At 45.3% G+C, this 20,336-nt stretch overlaps 1 protein-coding gene across 1 annotated transcript in view; it reads left to right on the top strand.

Annotated features, from left to right (window-relative positions):
- Nucleotides 1-1,680: 1,680 nt before the first annotated feature.
- Nucleotides 1,681-20,336, top strand: part of LOC129820314 (CUB and sushi domain-containing protein 2-like) — a 625,656-nt gene continuing 607,000 nt past the window's right edge. The window contains exon 1 of the mRNA XM_055877382.1: nt 1,681-2,621. Within this exon, the coding sequence (XP_055733357.1) occupies nt 2,405-2,621 (217 nt within the window). The 5' untranslated portion in view covers nt 1,681-2,404. The remainder of the gene's footprint in view (nt 2,622-20,336) is intronic.

Here is a 20,336-nt window from a genome sequence, read left to right as displayed (position 1 = left end):
GTTTATGCAGGGTGTATTTATCATAGGTTGTTATGTACCCTACTATTTAAATATGCAAGGGTAGTGGAGAGATATAGGGCAGATTAGATTAGCCCCTGAGGTGTGATGGGTAGTGGAGAGATATAGGGCAGATTAGCCCCTGAGGTGTGATGGGTAGTGGAGAGATATAGGGCAGATTAGATTAGCCCCTGAGGTGTGATGGGTAGTGGAGAGATATAGGGCAGATTAGCCCCTGAGGTGTGATGGGTAGTGGAGAGATATAGGGCAGATTAGATTAGCCCCTGAGGTGTGATGGGTAGTGGAGAGATATAGGGCAGATTAGATTAGCCCTTGAGATGGGTAGTGGAGAGATGTAGGGCAGATTAGATTAGTCCCTGAGGTGTGATGGGTAGTGGAGAGATATAGGGCAGATTAGCCCCTGAGGTGTGATGGGTAGTGGAGAGATATAGGGCAGATTAGATTAGCCCCTGAGGTGTGATGGGTAGTGGAGAGATATAGGGCAGATTAGATTAGTCCCTGAGATGTGATGGGTAGTGGAGAGATATAGGGCAGATTAGATTAGCCCTTGAGATGGGTAGTGGAGAGATATAGGGCAGATTAGATTAGTCCCTGAGGTGTGATGGGTAGTGGAGAGATATAGGGCAGATTAGATTAGCCCATGAGGTGTGATGGGTAGTGGAGAGATATAGGGCAGATTATATTAGCCCCTGAGGTGTGATGGGTAGTGGAGAGATATAGGGCAGATTAGATTAGCCCCTGGGGTGTGATGGGTAGTGGAGAGATATAGGGCAGATTAGATTAGCCCCTGAGGTGTGAAGGGTAGTGGAGAGATATAGGGCAGATTAGATTAGCCCCTGGGGTGTGATGGGTAGTGGAGAGATATAGGGCAGATTAGCCCCTGGGGTGTGATGGGTAGTGGAGAGATATAGGGCAGATTAGATTAGCCCCTGAGGTGTGATGGGTAGTGGAGAGATATAGGGCAGATTAGATTAGACCCTGTGTGAAGGGTAGTGGAGAGATATAGGGCAGATTAGATTAGCCCCTGGGGTGTGATGGGTAGTGGATACATTTTTTCCATGACTTCACAGTTGAACAGGCATACGTTATTTGTCACAACAAGTGTAAGGGCTGTTGTGATTGGCTAATAGCGGTGTACATGTTGCTCTAAAGAAGGGGTATCGCTTGAGTTGTGACGGTTTGGGGTTGTGAATACGTGACACCAATCGGTAGTATCGAAGAAAACAAATTCCGCCTAAAAATAATTCTCATAATCAAACAATATCTTCACTTATATTTTATAAATGCTGGCCATAATGCATTCAGTATCTTGACATGCCAACATCCCCAGTGAATTCAGAATTAGACGAAACATGTTGAGTTTGTCCACATCTCTGGGTTACTGCGAATATAAATTCTTCTTTCCCAGAGAGAGAGATAAACAGATCAGAGCGCGCGCGCACACGAGAGAGAGAAAGATAGAAAGAGAGAGAGAGAGAGAGAGAGAGAGAGAGGGAGGTAGAGAGAGAGAGGGAGAGTGAGAGAGAGAGAGGGAGAGAGAGAGAGAGAGAGAGAGAGAGAGAGAGAGGGAGGTAGAGAGAGAGAGGGAGAGTGAGAGAGAGAGAGGGAGAGAGAGAGAGAGAGAGGGAGAGTGAGAGAGAGAGAGAGAGGAGGGGGTGCAGAGTGAGAGTAAGCGTGAGAGTGGGAGCAGGTCTGCAGTCTGTCTCTTGTTGTAAGAACCAGAGATAGAGACAGTACTTTTTTTTTTATGTACCGCTTTAGGAAGGCACCGATAGCCTAGTCTACTGGAAATAAAATATCTATTAATTTCTCACATCATCAAAATGATTCTGAAAATCTTGTGTTTGGGGAACTTTTGAAAAGGAACAGTTTTGGTGGATTTGGACAACCGTTATTCTTCGGCGGTCCTGCGTTCAACGGACCTGTGACATGTGGATTATCGACATTGGTGATGATACCTCTTGTTAACTGGGAATAGATAAGAAGCCCATCAGCACCAGCACTTGTCCCGTAGGGAAAAAAAGGCAACAAAAAAAGAGAGGGATCTCTCGCTTTTATTCATCCTCTCGAATCGAATCTAACATTTTGAGTAGAAGAGGGATTTGTGTGATTGTTTCTCGCCGTGGATAAGTCACCACTTAGTTTTTTTCTTCGTCTGGCCTGAGTGGGCTCAGGCTTGTTCTCTCCTCCTCCTGCGCGTGAGAATCGTTCTCCGGTGAGATTCTGCTAACCCCGCGGTCCGCATGACATGGTTCAGTCCTGTTGCCGGTGCCGAGCCTCGATGCATTGGGATTTCTCTCAGCACCGAACACCAAGTAAACCTTCTTTCTGAACCCGTCTAATAAAACGTGCCAGCTGCCCCCGAACCGAAATACACACACCTGCCATGACCGCCTCTTCGAACCGGGACGGAACCGGACACATTACCGGGCATGTTCGTAGGACAGAATGCAGATGCATTAGCAGGCATACCAGGACCGGGCCAAGCAAAGCGGAGGGAATAGGGATTTTTGCGCTAATGAAGGCAGGAGTAGCATCGCACCAGTGGAACCGGGTTGTGTTCTTGTTAATGGGGCTACTGGCAGCCTCAGCCTCCGTTACGGGTAAGTTTCCCTCCTATAACTGCTGTTGCCGCTGCTGCACTGTGTTGAATATTGAATGAATGATGGAAGAGGAGCCGCAACGGTATTCCCGCTCATTACCGGAATACCAAATGACCAATTTAGATGGTAGTGAATGTCCCTTTTCATTCCAAGGGGGGGGGGGGGGGGGGGGGGTTAATGTGGGTGTGGGTGAATGACCGTGATTTCTGACACAGTGGAACGATGATAACAGCGAGCTCTCTCCTGTGGTTTCTCCCTCGGTGTTCTGTGGACACGAGCACCATCGCATTTCATAATTGGAATTGTGTGTTTTAACGGAAAGAAGGGATAGGAGGATGACGGGCGAAGAGATTAAAATCCTCTAACTGTCAACCAGAATAGAGTGTTCTCGGCGCTGCTGGGCTTGATTCTGTGGCGATAGGCTACACCGTTTGTAGCGCTGCTAGAGACGCCAGTGGATCGGTACAGTGGTCACGGGAGCGCGGGAGCGCCGGTCTGAACATCTGTATGTCATAATGTAATTATGTGTATTGAGTATTTCTCATCATTCTTTTATTTTGTCAATCTCAATGGATTGTATTACTTCGCCTACAAGTAGTTTAAAAAAAAAAATCTCTGATTTGCCTTTTAACGCTCTCCGCAAGTAAAAGCAATGGGGTTATTGTCCCTGGGCTGTCCACGGGTCCTGATTCTATCAGAAAACTTCAGACGTTATCGTATAAGTACGAAAGCCGGACATAAGTGTGTGTGTGTTTTGGAGGGGGGGGGGGGGGGGGGGGGGTGTGCATTGAGAGCGTTTGCACAATTACATTTGGTATGGATTTATAACTACGATGTGCATGTAGAAATAAATGTGCCGTTGACATATAGGGTTACAGTCCTTCCAACTACCCTCGACATTCAAACACGTTCGTTTCTGCACCTGGTGACATTTTGTCAGGAGTGCAATTGTTCGGCATTATTTTCTGTTAAGGTGTTGTGTCTGAAAGTGGGCAGCTGCAATAGACATTGTAAATGGAACCAGTTGTTTTATGGGGGGGGGGAATAGAGAAAACCCCCTGGTTTTATCGCCGTCTTGCTTGGCATCATGACCATATGGATACTGGAACTATTTTTAGAGGGAGCAAAGGATACCATAGGATGTGAAGTTCAGTTCGGTCAGTTCGATATAGTATATATTTTTTGTCCCAAATGGTACCGTGTTATCTATAGTATTCAGGGCTCTGGTCAAAAGGAGTGTACGATCGAGAACAAAGTGCTATTTGGGATACACACACAATCACATGCTCCACAGCGGGTGGTTATATAACGCGTCTTAAAGCACAATAAGTCATGCATTGCAATGGCCGTTTTAGCGTCGTCATCAATAAATCCGGCTTTTTTTTTTTTTGCATTGCGTCATCATAAATGTTGCTTTGCCGTGTTCATCGCTCCAGTCTAAAGAGGAGAGACCAAGGGACCATGCACTGACCTCAGTTCATGTCGACGATTGGATTTAAACATTCACCTCATTTACCACCATGGATCCAGTTGCCCAACACTACCAATTATTGCCCAATGATTCTGTGGATGTGCTCAAACACGGACAATGATTGGTTTGTTTCTTGGCTGTGTATCACACACACACACACACACACGTCCTCTGCATCGCTCAGATCTAGATAGCATAGCTTCCACAACCCCCCCCCCCGACCTCCCCCCCCAATCCGTTGTCCTTCTGAAGCTATCCCCCAAAGAAACACCAATGCAACACCAACACTATGGTCCGTCACCGTCATTCACTAACTTGCTGCAACTTAATCTCAAAATTTCACTTCGGGATTTGACGTAATTGAATAAAAACGTCGATATTTTCTACCCGCTAATCCTGCGTGGTTACATTTACATTTACATTTAAGTCATTTAGCAGACGCTCTTATCCAGAGCGACTTACAAATTGGTTCATCCTGCGTGGTTACAGTGTTAAAACAGAAACAACTCAAAAGTTAAGTATCGGTATTCATTCCGAGTGGTTAAGGGTTAAGATTACGGTTAAAGCTATGGTTTTGGGAATTAAGGAAAATAATACGATTTTTTTTTTTTTAAGTGCTTTTTCCATTTAGTATCATCATCAAGTACTTTGCTAGACAATAGTGAACTGTCTTGATGCAGTAATCTAAGCCGGCTGCTCTGGCCTTGAGAGTCGTGAATTCGAGCCCAATGCCCTGTATCACTTTTTAATTTTTTGGTGTGATCACTAATAAGTGCTCAGGACTGCTTTCAAACGTCCAAAATCGACATGTGTTTCTAGAAGATCAACTTGATAACAAAACGACTCTCCATCGATACCTTCAATTGATTGGATTCTCAACCGATGGTTTTATAGCCCATATTATACCCAGAGTATGTGGCTTGACTATATAGTGATATGGATAGGTTGAGTGTCATTTTCATATAGACATGTTCTACCTCTGTGAAGAGTAAAAGAGTAATGACTAACATACACCCTATCCCCATGCCGTCGTTTCCAAAAGCAATGTTTCATAATAAAAAATATCAACTTGTTGTAAAATACCAATAACGACGGCTCAACTGTGTCATATTGGACCTTCAAAGCTCTTCATAACGGATTTTCTAAAATAAGCATCCGTGTGTCTTGACTATCACCCCCTCCCCACCCACCACCACCCCCCGTGTAGTGTTGCCAGCCGCCAGCAGCAGTTACCCTGTCTTCCCATGGAGCGGCACCAGAGCCTCACACTATACTGACTAGTAGATCTGTAACAGAGCACAGAGTCTAACTCTCTCCATACATCACATCACATAGCCTAACTCTCTCCATACATCACAGAGTCTAACTCTCTCCATACATCACATCACAGAGCCTAGCTCTCTCCATACATCACAGAGCCTAGCTCTCTCCAAACATCACAGAGCCTAGCTCTCTCCATACATCACAGAGTCTAACTCTCTCCATACATCACAGAGCCTAGCTCTCTCCATACATCACAGAGTCTAACTCTCTCCATACATCACAGAGCCTAACTCTCTCCATACATCACAGAGTCTAACTCTCTCCATACATCACAGAGTCTAACTCTCTCCATACATCACAGAGTCTAACTCTCTCCATACATCACATCACAGAGTCCAACTCTCTCCATACATCACAGAGTCTAACTCTCTCCATGCATCACAGAGCCTAACTCTCTCCATACATCACATCACAGAGTCTAACTCTCTCCATACATCACATCACAGAGCCTAGCTCTCTCCATACATCACAGAGTCTAACTCTCTCCATACATCACAGAGTCTAACTCTCTCCATACATCACAGAGTCTAACTCTCTCCATACATCACAGAGTCTAACTCTCTCCATACATCACAGAGTCTAACTCTCTCCATACATCACATCACAGAGTCTAACTCTCTCCATACATCACATCACAGAGTCTAACTCTCTCCATACATCACAGAGTCTAACTCTCTCCATACATCACAGCACAGAGCCTAACTCTCTCCATACATCACAGAGTCTAACTCTCTCCATACATCACAGAGTCTAACTCTCTCCGTACATCACAGCGCCTAACTCTCTCCATACATCACATCACAGAGCCTAACTCTCTCCATACATCACAGAGCCTAACTCTCTCCATACATCACAGAGTCTAACTCTCTCCATACATCACATCACAGAGTCTAACTCTCTCCATACATCACAGAGTCTAACTCTCTCCATACATCACATCACAGAGTCTAACTCTCTCCATACATCACAGAGTCTAACTCTCTCCATACATCACAGAGTCTAACTCTCTCCATACATCACAGAGTCTAACTCTCTCCATACATCACAGAGTCTAACTCTCTCCATACATCACAGAGCCTAACTCTCTCCATACATCACAGAGCCTAACTCTCTCCCTACATCACAGAGCCTAACTCTCTCCATACATCACATCACAGAGTCTAACTCTCTCCATACATCACAGAGTCTAACTCTCTCCATACTTCACAGAGTCTAACTCTCTCCATACATCACAGAGTCTAACTCTCTCCATACATCACAGAGTCTAACTCTCTCCATACATCACAGAGTCTAACTCTCTCCATACATCACAGAGTCTAACTCTCTCCATACATCACAGAGTCTAACTCTCTCCATACATCACCGAGCCTAACTCTCTCCATACATCACAGAGTCTAACTCTCTCCATACATCACATCACAGAGTCTAACTCTCTCCATACATCACAGCACATAGCCTAACTCTCTCCATACATCACAGAGCCTAACTCTCTCCATACATCACAGAGCCTAACTCTCTCCATATATCACATCACAGAGCCTAACTCTCTCCATACATCACAGAGTCTAACTCTCTCCATACATCACAGAGTCTAACTCTCTCCATACATCACATCACAGAGCCTAACTCTCTCCATACATCACAGAGTCTAACTCTCTCCATACATCACATCACAGAGTCTAACTCTCTCCATACATCACAGAGCCTAACTCTCTCCATACATCACATCACAGAGTCTAACTCTCTCCATACATCACATCACAGAGTCTAACTCTCCATACATCACAGAGCCTAACTCTCTCCATACATCACAGCACAGAGTCTAACTCTCTCCATACATCACATCACAAAGTCTAACTCTCTCCATACATCACATCACATAGCCTAACTCTCTCCATACATCACAGAGCCTAACTCTCTCCATACATCACAGAGTCTAACTCTCTCCATACATCACATCACAGAGCCTAACTCTCTCCATACATCACAGAGTCTAACTCTCTCCATACATCACAGCACAGAGTCTAACTCTCTCCATACATCACATCACAGAGTCTAACTCTCTCCATACATCACATCACAGAGCCTAACTCTCTCCATACATCACAGAGTCTAACTCTCTCCATACATCACATCACAGAGTCTAACTCTCTCCATACATCACAGAGGCTAACTCTCTCCATACATCACATCACAGAGTCTAACTCTCTCCATACATCACATCACAGAGTCTAACTCTCTCCATACATCACAGAGTCTAACTCTCTCCATATATCACAGAGTCTAACTCTCTCCATACATCACAGAGCCTAACTCTCTCCATACATCACATAGTCTAACTCTCTCCATACATCACAGAGTCTAACTCTCTCCATACATCACAGAGTCTAACTCTCTCCATACATCACAGAGCCTAACTCTCTCCATACATCACATCACAGAGTCTAACTCTCTCCATACATCACAGAGCCTAACTCTCTCCATACATCACATCACAGAGTCTAACTCTCTCCATACATCACATCACAGAGTCTAACTCTCTCCATACATCACATCACAGAGTCTAACTCTCTCCATACATCACATCACAGAGTCTAACTCTCTCCATACATCACATAGTCTAACTCTCTACATACATCACAGAGTCTAACTCTCTCCATACATCACAGAGCCTAACTCTCTCCATACATCACAGAGTCTAACTCTCTCCATACATCACAGAGTCTAACTCTCTCCATACATCACCGAGCCTAACTCTCTCCATACATCACAGAGCCTAACTCTCTCCATACATCACATCACAGAGTCTAACTCTCTCCATACATCACAGAGTCTAACTCTCTCCATACATCACAGAGTCTAACTCTCTCCATACATCACAGAGTCTAACTCTCTCCATACATCACATCACAGAGTCTAACTCTCTCCATACATCACAGAGTCTAACTCTCTCCATACATCACATCACAGAGTCTAACTCTCTCCATACATCACATCACAGAGCCTAACTCTCTCCATACATCACAGCAGCAGTGGAGACCGTGGGATTCTATATGCAGCTGGAGCCTGTAAATTAGCATTCCTCGTCTTCTCTTTCAGATAATTGACTATTGGAGAGAAAATGAGTGGAATACCGTTACTGGCATATTTGAAGTTATAGGCAGGCCAGTTGTAAGGCCAACCTGTGATGTATAGTCCTGTTGCTTGTGGTCACAACACATCTGATAGATGCCTTTTTCCATAAGATAATGATGGAATTTAAGACTTGTTTGTTATAAGATGGTACCTTTTTATAGGCTATAACACAATTGGATAGGCCAATATTTTTTTATTAGTTTTGTCTTTACCAAGCTATAGATTTTCTGACGTCCAATTAACTTAATCTAATCATTTAGTGTCGTTCCTCCATGGCCTATATACCGTTAGATTTCGCAGTGACTTGATGACAAGGTGTGAAACGTTTATGACGCAATTTACACTGAGTCGAGTTGACAGCAGCGATGCTCTATCCCACCTCGTATACAACCACAGTCCCCACGGACTCCCAGCTCAATACCACAGTCCCCACCGACTCCCGGCTCAATACCACAGTCCCCACGGACTCCCGGCTCAATACTACAGTCCCCACGGACTCCCGGCTCAATACCACGGTCCCACAGTCTCCCGGCTCAATACCACAGTCCCCACAGTCTCCCGGCTCAATACCACGGTCCCCACGGACTCCCGGCTCAATACCACGGTCCCCACAGTTTCCCGGCTCAATACCACGTTCCCCACGGACTCCCGCCTCAATACCACGGTCCCCACGGACTCCCGGCTCAATACCACGGTTCCCACGGACTCCCGGCTCAATACCACGGTCCCCACAGACTCCCGGCTCAATACCACGGTCCCCACAGTCTCCCGGCTCAATACCACGGTCCCCACGGACTCCCGGCTCAATACCACGGTCCCCACGGACTCCCGGCTCAATACCACGGTCCCAACGGACTCCCTGCTCAATACCACAGTCCCCACAGTCTCCCGGCTCAATACCACAGTACCCACGGACTCCCGGCTCAAACACACAGTCCCCACAGTCTCCCGGCTCAATACCACAGTCCCCACGGACTCCCGGCTCAATACCACGGTCCCACAGTCTCCCGGCTCAATACCACAGTACCCACGGACTCCCGGCTCAATACCACAGTCCCCACAGTCTCCCGGCTCAATACCACAGTCCCCACAGTCTCCCGGCTCAATACCACGGTCCCCACAGTCTCCAGGCTCAATACCACGGTCCCCACGGACTCCCGGCTCAATACCACGGGCCCCACGGACTCCTGGCTCAATACCAGAACTGGAGAAGGAGAGGAGATTGCTTGAGAGGCTGGATAGAACCAAGAGGATATATAGAACCAAGAGGCTGGATAGAACCAAGAGGCTGGATAGAACCAAGATGATTGACAGAACAAAGAGCCTGGAAAGAACCAACAGGATGGATAGAATCAAGAGGCTGAATAGAACCAAGATGATTGACAGAACCAAGAGGCTGGAAAGAACCAACAGGATGGATAGAATCAAGAGGCTGAATAGAAACAAGAGGATGAATAGAACCAATAGGAGAGATAGAACTGGGGGAAAAACGGGGAGAGGGAGGGAGAGAGAGTGAGAGGATGATAGGAGATGGGGGGAGGTAGAAAGAAAAGGAGGTGGAAAGACTGATCAGGAAGATTGCAGTTGACGTCCAAGCAAACAGCCAGCTATATGTGTTTCGACGTTAACCACAGCAGAGGCGCGCGCCAGCTTGACGATATTAGGTAACTTGTCAGTCCCCTCTCACTGGAGACCATCAAGCCAATACACCACATGCCTGCCCACACGGCCCGCCCACACGGCCCGCCGGCCTGCCCACACGGCCGGCCCGCCCACACGGCCCGCCCACACGGCCCGCCGGCCTGCCTTCTTGGGCATCACGTTTCATCCTTGCCTTGCTTCTCTCTATTCTTCTGAATTTACCGCACCAGTCTCCAGTTACAGTTAGTTAATCAAGCCTCGTCTTTAGGCTATCCTGAAGTAGTGCTGTCAGTGTGTGGCCCTGATGCAACGGGCTGTAACGGTAACGGGGGCGCCTTTGCGGCAGGACAACAGATGATGATAGCACAGCTCCCACTCCTCTTTTCATCTTTCAGTTGGGTGCCGTTGGTTATTCATGGGCAAAGTTGACGTAACCTACACTTGCTCTGTCTAAGTTTGTGTGTGTGTGTGTGTGTGTGGTTGTGTGTGTGGTTGTTTCCTCACACCCAGGAGACTCGTATTTGTCAAGTTGATCTCTCGAGTCTTAATGGACCAAACGAGGTGAACAGCTGCTTTCATTGCAAGTCTCTGGAGTTTCTAAACACACACACACACACACACACACACACACACACACACACACACACACACACACACACACACACACACACACACACACACACACACACACACACACACACACACACACACACACACCTACTACACCTCCTCCAAGTTATACACGTTTTTCCAGGACCTCTTTGTTAGAAATCAACTGTCTTTTCGTTATAGTTTCAGTAGAGAGCGTCTGCGCTAGTATCATCAATGCGTCCATTGATAGTGACAAGAGGGAAGAACATAGCAGCACAAAGCATGTTGTTTAGATATACACAGAGAGCCATAAGGTATTCATATATACTTGGCCGTGTCCCAAATCACACCGTAGCACTGCCTATTAGCTATAGAGCGCGCCGTTCCTTTTCATTCATCTGTATGCGTAGAGCTTTCTGACAAGAGACAAGGGGAGCTTCCTCTGACGCAGCGTCAGAGTGGCGTTTTTAGGGCCAGGGACTGCTTTTCTTTCTCAGAGGGCGGAGGCCCCGAGATAAACAGCTGCCGTTCGGTTCAGCACCGTGGATAGTTCCCGCCCTTCAGCTGCCGTTCGGTTCAGCACCACGGATAGTTCCCGCCCTTCAGCTGCCGTTCGGTTCAGCACCGTGGATAGTTCCCGCCCTTCAGCTGCCTTTCGGTTCAGCACCACGGATAGTTCCCACCCTTCAGCTGCCTTTCGGTTCAGCACCACGGATAGTTCCCACCCTTCAGCTGTCGCTCGGTTCAGCACCGCGGATAGTTCCCGCCCTTTAGCTGCCGTTCGGTTCAGCACCACGGATAGTTCCCGCCCTTCAGCTGCCGTTCGGTTCAGCACCACGGATAGTTCCCGCCCTTCAGCTGCAGTTCGGTTCAGCACCACGGATAGTTCCCACCCGTCAGCTGCCGTTCGGTTCAGCACCACGGATAGTTCCCGCCCTTCAGCTGCCATTCGGTTCAGCACCACGGATAGTTCCCACCCTTCAGCTGCCGTTCGGTTCAGCACCACGGATAGTTCCCGCCCTTCAGCTGCAGTTCGGTTCAGCACCACGGATAGTTCCCGCTCTTCAGCTGCCGTTCGGTTCAGCACCACGGATAGTTCCCACCCTTCAGCTGCCGTTCGGTTCAGCACCACGGATAGTTCCCACCCTTCAGCTGCCGTTCGGTTCAGCACCACGGATAGTTCCCACCCTTCAGCTGCCGTTCGGTTCAGCACCACGGATAGTTCCCGCCCTTCAGCTACTCAGCCAGCGCTGTAAGCACAACCATAAAGCCCAATGCATGACGTTCTCTGGCGGGCTGGAAAAAAGCAATGTACTGGGGAAGGGGGGGGGGGGGGGGGGTGCGATGATGGCCACAAACACAGTCAAATGGCAAAATGAGGTATTTCTGGGAGTACTTTTATCATCTCTCTCACTGACACCTGCCCTACCCTGGCATAAACCATTCATTTTTAAACACGTACATTCTCAATAAAACCATTTACACCTCTAAATAGGTCAATTGTAATTGAATAGTCCTAGCACACTTTACAGGCAATAATATTACTACATTTACATAAGAATGGTCAGTAGTAATATGTCGTTTACCAAAATGAAATGAACATTTTACAATGAACTTGGGAAACACCCCGAAATCAGAGAAACCAAGTAAAGAGAGCCATGCTTGGCCGTGCCTAAAGCCGAACTACAGGTCAGTACACAACTTCAGAGAACTGCTGAACTACTACAGTTTCGCTATTAGCAAAGCAAAATAAATGATTAAGTTTTACATTTCTAAACACATGATTCAGACTTTTTACATGACACAGAGCATAATGTTCATCAGGGACTAACGAGCCACAGGTCAAACGTTAGTAGACAAATCAACAATGTTTATAGCAAGAGTTTAGTCCATTTGTGTGGGAAGAAACGGAGGGAAATATGAGCGATTATCAAACAAGACAAATGTGAAGATTTAGCAACATACATCATAAACATTTACATTTACATTTAAGTCATTTAGCAGACGCTCTTATCCAGAGCGACTTACAAATTGGAAAGATAGCTAGACTTTGGTATTTATTAATATTACAAAACAGCGTTTGATGGGACAATGGATATCATAGTCAGGTTAGCAAACATGTTGACAGCAACAAACTTTAAAGCAACCAAGGTTCACGTGGAAAAAAAATGGAGGGAAACATTTGACATCATGTGAGGAAAGCTCACGGGAAGGCTAGTGTAATGAACACGATGGGAGACAGAGCTGGTTTCAAGCACAGTAGGTGTTTTTATGTAAAGGACCACAGGAGGAGGCAGGTAGCTGAGTGCAGGGGCAGGCAGAAGGTCACACACAGGAGGAGGCAGGTAGCTGAGTGCAGGGACAGGCATCAGGTCATACACACGAGGCAGGTAGCTGAGTCCAGGGGCAGGCAGAAGGTCACACACAGGAGGAGGCAGGTAGCTGGGTTCAAGGGCAGGCAGAAGGTCATATACAGGGGGTCCAAAAGGACAACAGTACAGGCAGGGAAAATGCTAGTAACGTAGTCTGGGAGATCAGGCAATAGGATGATAACAGGAAATCCGATAGGCTAAAGTACAGGCAGGGAATCGGCAAAAGGCGCCATTAGAGAGGCAGGCAAACACTATCACACACGGGAGGAGTAACTCACGGGAAACCCAGCGCTCTGAACGACGTGTGTCACAAAACAAACAAGACCTCACAGTGATGGGGTGCAAAGAACTGAACTAAGTAGTGTGTGATAATGACATACAGGTGTGTGAAAAGGTGATTAGAATTCAGGTGATTGGGATCTGGAGAGTGAGCTGCGTTCAGGGGATCTATGTGTTTGAGAGTGTGAGCTGGAAGCAGACGTTACAGCTAGTCGTTACAGTAAGCTACTGTTTAGAAGTTCTGTCTAAGGACATCCATGAATGAGACATTCAGAGGGCCATTGTCCCTTTCCCTCACTCTGCTAGCAGGCTACTGTTTAGAAGTTCTGTTTGTTTTCTCTAAGGACATCCATGAATGAGACACTCAGAGGGCCATTGTCCCTTTCCCTCACTCTGCTAGCAGGCTATATAACATCAGATCAGTCGTGTGTGTTGCCCCCACTTCATGAGACACTTATAATCAGTCAGTGGATCAGAGTCAGTCAGTCAGTCAGTCACTGGATCAGAGTCAGTCAGTCTGTCAGTCACTGGATCAGAGTCAGTCAGTCAGTCAGTCACTGGATCAGAGTCAGTCAGTCAGTCACTGGATCAGAGTCAGTCAGTCACTGGATCAGAGTCAGTCAGTCAGTCAGTCACTGGATCAGAGTCAGTCAGTCACTGGATCAGAGTCAGTCAGTCAGTCAGTCACTGGATCAGAGTCAGTCAGTCACTGGATCAGAGTCAGTCAGTCACTGGATCAGAGTCAGTCAGTCACTGGATCAGAGTCAGTCAGTCAGTCACTGGATCAGAGTCAGTCAGTCAGTCAGTCACTGGATCAGAGTCAGTCAGTCAGTCAGTCACTGGATCAGAGTCAGTCAGTCAGTCAGTCACTGGATCAGAGTCAGTCAGTCAGTCACTGGATCAGAGTCAGTCACTGGATCAGAGTCAGTCAGTCAGTCACTGGATCAGAGTCAGTCAGTCAGTCAGTCACTGGATCAGAGTCAGTCAGACAGTCAGTCACTGGATCAGAGTCAGTCAGTCAGTCACTGGATCAGAGTCAGTCACTGGATCAGAGTCTCTCTCTCTCTCTCTCTCTCTCTCTCTCTCTCTCTCTCTCTCTCTCTCTCTCTCCCTCTCCCTCTCCCTCTCCCTCTCCCTCTCCCTCTCCCTCTCCCTCTCCCTCTCCGTCTCTCTCTCTCTCTCTCTCTCTCTCTCTCTCTCTCTCTCTCTCTCTCTCTCTCTCCCTCTCCCTCTCCCTCTCCCTCTCCCTCTCCGTCTCTGTCTCTCCATCAGACAGGATGTGTCTATTGGTCGTGAATCTCTACGTAAACTAGACACTATTGAGAATGTCTTTCTGGCCTGAAGACTTGGATTTCATGTGTATAGACCTATCTTCCCTGGTCAAAAGTAGTGCACTATAAAGGGATTAGGATGCCCTCCTGTCAGACCAGGGTATCCTTTATAGAGTTGATATACTGTTCTCTTATCACAGATCCATCCTGTCAGACCAGGGTATCCTTTATAGAGTTGATATACTGTTCTCTTATCACAGATCCATCCTGTCAGACCAGGGTATCCTTTATAGAGTTGATATACTGTTCTCTTATCACAGATCCATCCTGTCAGACCAGGGTATCCTTTATAGAGTTGATATACTGTTCTCTTATCACAGATCCATCCTGTCAGACCAGGGTATCCTTTATAGAGTTGATATACTGTTCTCTTATCACAGATCCATCCTGTCAGACCAGGGTATCCTTTATAGAGTTGATATACTGTTCTCTTATCACAGATCCATCCTGTCAGACCAGGGTATCCTTTATAGAGTTGATATACTGTTCTCTTATCACAGATCCATCCTGTCAGACCAGGGTATCCTTTATAGAGTTGATATACTGTTCTCTTATCACAGATCCATCCTGTCAGACCAGGGTATCCTTTATAGAGTTGATATACTGTTCTCTTATCACAGATCAATCCTGTCAGACCACTTAACTCTCTTATATTTCTATCAGTCCTGTCTGAGTTTAGGCAAGTTCCTAGATGTCTATCTGTCCTGTCTCAGTCTCGGCCAGGTCCTAGCCATCTATTAGTCCTGTCTCAGTCTAGGCCAGGTCCTAGCCATCTATCTGTCCTGTCTCAGTCTAGGCCAGGTCCTAGCCATCTATCTGTCCTGTCTCAGTCTAGGCCAGTTCCTAGCCATCTATCAGTCCTGTCTGAGTCTAGGCCAGGTCCTAGCCATCCATCTGTCCTGTCTCAGTCTAGGCCAGGTCCTAGCCATCTATCTGTCCTGTCTCAGTCTAGGCCAGGTCCTAGCCATCTATCTGTCCTGTCTGAGTCTAGGCCAGGTCCTAGCCAATCCATCTGTCCTGTCTCAGTCTAGGCCAGGTCCTAGCCGTCTATCTGTCCTGTCTCCGTCTAGGCCAGTTCCTAGCCATCTATCATGAGTAGTTTGATATAATCGAGTGTGACTCTGTCTCTCTGCCTTTCTGTCTCCGAGGCCCATCTAGGTGAATTAGACCAGTCATTATAAGTATTGGAAATTGGGCTAGTCCTGTCCTAGTTTTGTAATTTTTTGGCGTGTCATTTTTTGCCAGTTCCTTCTCTTTATGTGTGCTTGTCAGCTTAGTCACACCGTGTTTGTAAAACACATATTTTCCACTGTTGCAGGATTTAAAATCCAAGCTCAAAAAATTGATTTTTCTAAAAACATTCAATTGGTTTGGTTTTAGCTTGTGCATGTGAGTATTTCTCCTAGGGTATCAGTGGATCTTTCTATAAACTAGGGTACCAATAAGTGTTTCTTGTAGTGGACCATTTCAAAGTCATTGATAGTATTTAGCTATTTTTCATGGTAATAAATTAACATATAATGGTTAACATTGATACATTAATATATAATGGGGGAACGTAGATACATTAACATATAATGGGGGAACGTAGAGACATTAACATGTAATGGGGGAACGTAGAGACATTAACATATAATGGGGGAACGTAGAGACATTAACATATAATGGGGGAACGTAGAGACATTAACATGTAATGGGGGAACGTAGAGACATGTAATGGGGAACGTAGATACATTAACATGTAATGGGGGAACGTAGAGACATTAACATGTAATGGGGGAACGTAGATACATTAACATGTAATGGGGGAACGTAGATACATTAAGATGTAATGGGGGAACGTAGAGACATTAACATGTAATGGGGGAACGTAGAGACATTAACATGTAATGGGGGAACGTAGAGACATGTAATGGGGAACGTAGATACATTAACATGTAATGGGGGAACGTAGAGACATTAACATGTAATGGGGGAACGTAGAGACATTAACATGTAATGGGGGAACGTAGAGACATGTAATGGGGAACGTAGATACATTAACATGTAATGGGGGAACGTAGATACATTAAGATGTAATGGGGGAACGTTGATACATTAATATATAATGGGGGAACGTAGATACATTAACATGTAATGGGGGAACGTAGATACATTACCATATAATGGGGGAACGTAGATACATTAACATGTAATGGGGGAACGTAGATACATTAATATATAATGGGGGAACGTAGATACATTAACATGTAATGGGGGAACGTAGATACATTAACATGTAATGGGGGAACGTAGATACATTAACATATAATGGGGGAACGTAGATACATTAACATGTAATGGGGGAACGTAGATACATTAACATGTAATGGGGGAACGTAGATACATTAACATGTAATGGGGGAACGTAGAGACATTAACATATAATGGGGGAACGTAGATACATTAAGATGTAATGGGGGAACTTAGATACATTAACATGTAATGGGGGAACGTAGATACATTAACATGTAATGGGGGAACGTAGAGACATTAACATATAATGGGGGAACGTAGAGACATGTAATGGGGGAACGTAGATACATTAACATGTAATGGGGGAACGTAGATACATTAACATGTAATGGGGGAACGTAGATACATTAACATGTAATGGGGGAACGTAGATACATTAATATATAATGGGGGAACGTTGATACATTAACATATAATGGGGGAACGTAGATACATTAAGATGTAATGGGGGAACGTAGAGACATTAACATATATTGGGGGAACGTAGATACATTAAGATGTAATGGGGGAACGTAGAGACATTAACATATAATGGGGGAACGTAGATACATTAACATGTAATGGGGGAACGTAGAGACATTAACATGTAATGGGGGAACGTAGAGACATGTAATGGGGAACGTAGATACATTAACATGTAATGGGGGAACGTAGATACATTAACATGTAATGGGGGAACGTAGATACATTAACATGTAATGGGGGAACGTAGATACATTAAGATGTAATGGGGGAACGTAGATACATTAACATGTAATGGGGGAACGTAGGTACATTAACATGTAATGGGGGAACGTAGAGACATTAATATATAATGGGGGAACGTAGATACATTAACATGTAATGGTGGAACGTAGAGACATTAACATGTAATGGTGGAACGTAGATACATTAACATATAATGGGGGGAGAAACATTCAATACAATTAATGAGTTTAATCCCTTTCTCATGCTTGGAGTCTTCACAGATATTGCCAAATAGTTTTTTTGACATAATACACAACCTTTCTTTTGTACACTTATGATACAGTTGTTGGTTTATGTATCATATACTAAGCATTTAAAAATTGAATTACACATTTACCTTGATCGTGTGATATGTCCTGACTATTGCTGTCCGACTCGTAGTTGTTTGTATGGACATCTGAACTGCACTGTGACCTGTTACGGTGTGAAAACAGTTTTAATAATGGGCACACACTTCCAAAATAATGTATGTGATTGAAAAATTCTATGCTTCGAACAGAGAGAGTAACTTATAAATATAATTAATAAAACAAAAAAAATGTACACGGTCTTTAACAGGGTTCTTCAGTAATTATGCATAATAGTTGTTCCATGCGTGTTTGATCTCTAGCTGTTTAGTTATATATTATTTATGTTATCACACAACGTCAGCTGAACCAGGAAATGATTTTCTGAATGACAGTCGAGTGATTAACTTCGTATGGTTGCAGCCCGGCGTCGGTACACTTATGACAAAAGCCAGCTCAAGTGCAGGGCGCGAAATTCAAAATATATATTTTTTTTAAATATTTAACTTTCACACATTAACAAGTCCAATACAGCAAATGAAAAGGTACACATCTTGTGAATCCAGCCAACATGTCCGATTTTTAAAATGTTTTACAGCGAAAACAGCACGTATATTTATGTTAGCTCACCACCAAATACAAAAAGGACAGACATTTTTCACAGCACAGGTAGCATGCTCAAAGCCAACCTAACTAACCAAGAACCAACCAAACTAACCAAGAAACAACTTCATCAGATGACAGTCTTATAACATGTTATACAATAAATCTATGTTTTGTTCGAAAAATGTGCATATTTCAGGTATAAATCATAGTTTACATTGCAGCTACAATCAGAAATTGCACCGAAAGCAGCCATAATATTTACAGACACCAACGTCAAATACCTAATTACTCATCATAAAACATTTCTGAAAAATACATAGTGTACAGCAAATGAAAGACAGGCATCTTGTGATTCCAGCCAATATTTCCTATTTATTAAGTGTTTTACAGCGAAAACACAATATAGCGTTATATTAGCTTACCACAATAGCCAGAAAGACAAGCCATTTCCCAGCAGTAAAAGTTTGCGATCGTAACAAACCAGTAAAAGAAATATAATTTTTGACTAACCTTGATATTCTTTATCAGATGACAGTCCTATAACATCAGGTTATACATACACTCGAAAATGTGCATATTTAGAGCTGAAATCAGTGGTTATACATGTTGCTATCTTAGCTACTTTTTACTTTTTTTTTTTTCTAAACGGTTTTAGAAACTAGATAGTGTTTTCTATCCAATAGTAATAATAATATGCATATTGTACGAGCAAGAATTGAGTATGAGGCCGTTTAAATTGGGAAAGAAATTAAGTAACACTGAATTGTTGTGTGTTGTTTTTAACATTTTTGTTCAGAATATATCCTTTCACTGTTTACAGCAGATCTCCAGCTACCCCCCGGGACAGGGGTTATTATGGTAGTCAGCCAGCCAGCCAGTCAACCAGTCAGCCAGTCAGCCAGTCAGCCGGTCAGCCGGCCATTCGGCCAGTCGGCCAGTCAGTCAGCCAACCAGCCAGTCAGTCAGCCAACCAGCCAGTCAGTCAGCCAACCAGCCAATTCAGTCAGCCAACCAGCCAGTTGGTCAGTCGGTCAACCGGTCAACCGGTCAGCCAGTCAGTCGGCCAGTCAGTCAGTCAGCCAGTTAGCCGGCCAGCCGGTCAACCAGTCAGTCAGCCAGCCAGTTAGCCCGGTCAGCCGGTCAACCAGTCAGTCAGCCAGTCAGTTAGCCAGTCAGCCAATCAGCCGGCCAGTCGGCAAATCCGCCAGTCAGCCAGTCAGTCAGCCAGCCAGTCAGCCAGCCAGTCAGCCAGTCAGGTAGCCAGTCAGCCAGCCAGTCAGTTAGCCAGTCAGCCAGCTGGCCAGTGTATATTTTTTGTTATACCTGTCAAATGATTGCTTTGGAGAATCTCAGTTACGTTTCCTTGATTCGTTGCATCTTCCCAGGTCAATCTTATCCATCCTTTTCCAGTTGTCTCCATATTTACGGAAACCCCCCAAATATGTCATCTCCAGGATGATTTTGTTCGATGGCTGGTGTGATGAACGTGTAGAATGTTGAGGCGATGTCCTGGGCAACTGCATGTCTTGTGGGCCCTGGGGTCATAAGGTCCTGGGGGGAAGGAGGTCCTGGGGTCATAAGGTCCTGGGGTCATAAGGTTCTGGGGTCATAAGGTCCTGGGGTCATAAGGTCCTGGG

This window comes from Salvelinus fontinalis, chromosome 22 (assembly GCF_029448725.1).
Source record: "Salvelinus fontinalis isolate EN_2023a chromosome 22, ASM2944872v1, whole genome shotgun sequence".
In the NCBI taxonomy this organism is placed as follows: domain Eukaryota; kingdom Metazoa; phylum Chordata; class Actinopteri; order Salmoniformes; family Salmonidae; genus Salvelinus; species Salvelinus fontinalis.
The sequence above is the reverse complement of the archived record's forward strand: the minus strand, read 5'-3'. Positions and strand labels throughout refer to the sequence as shown.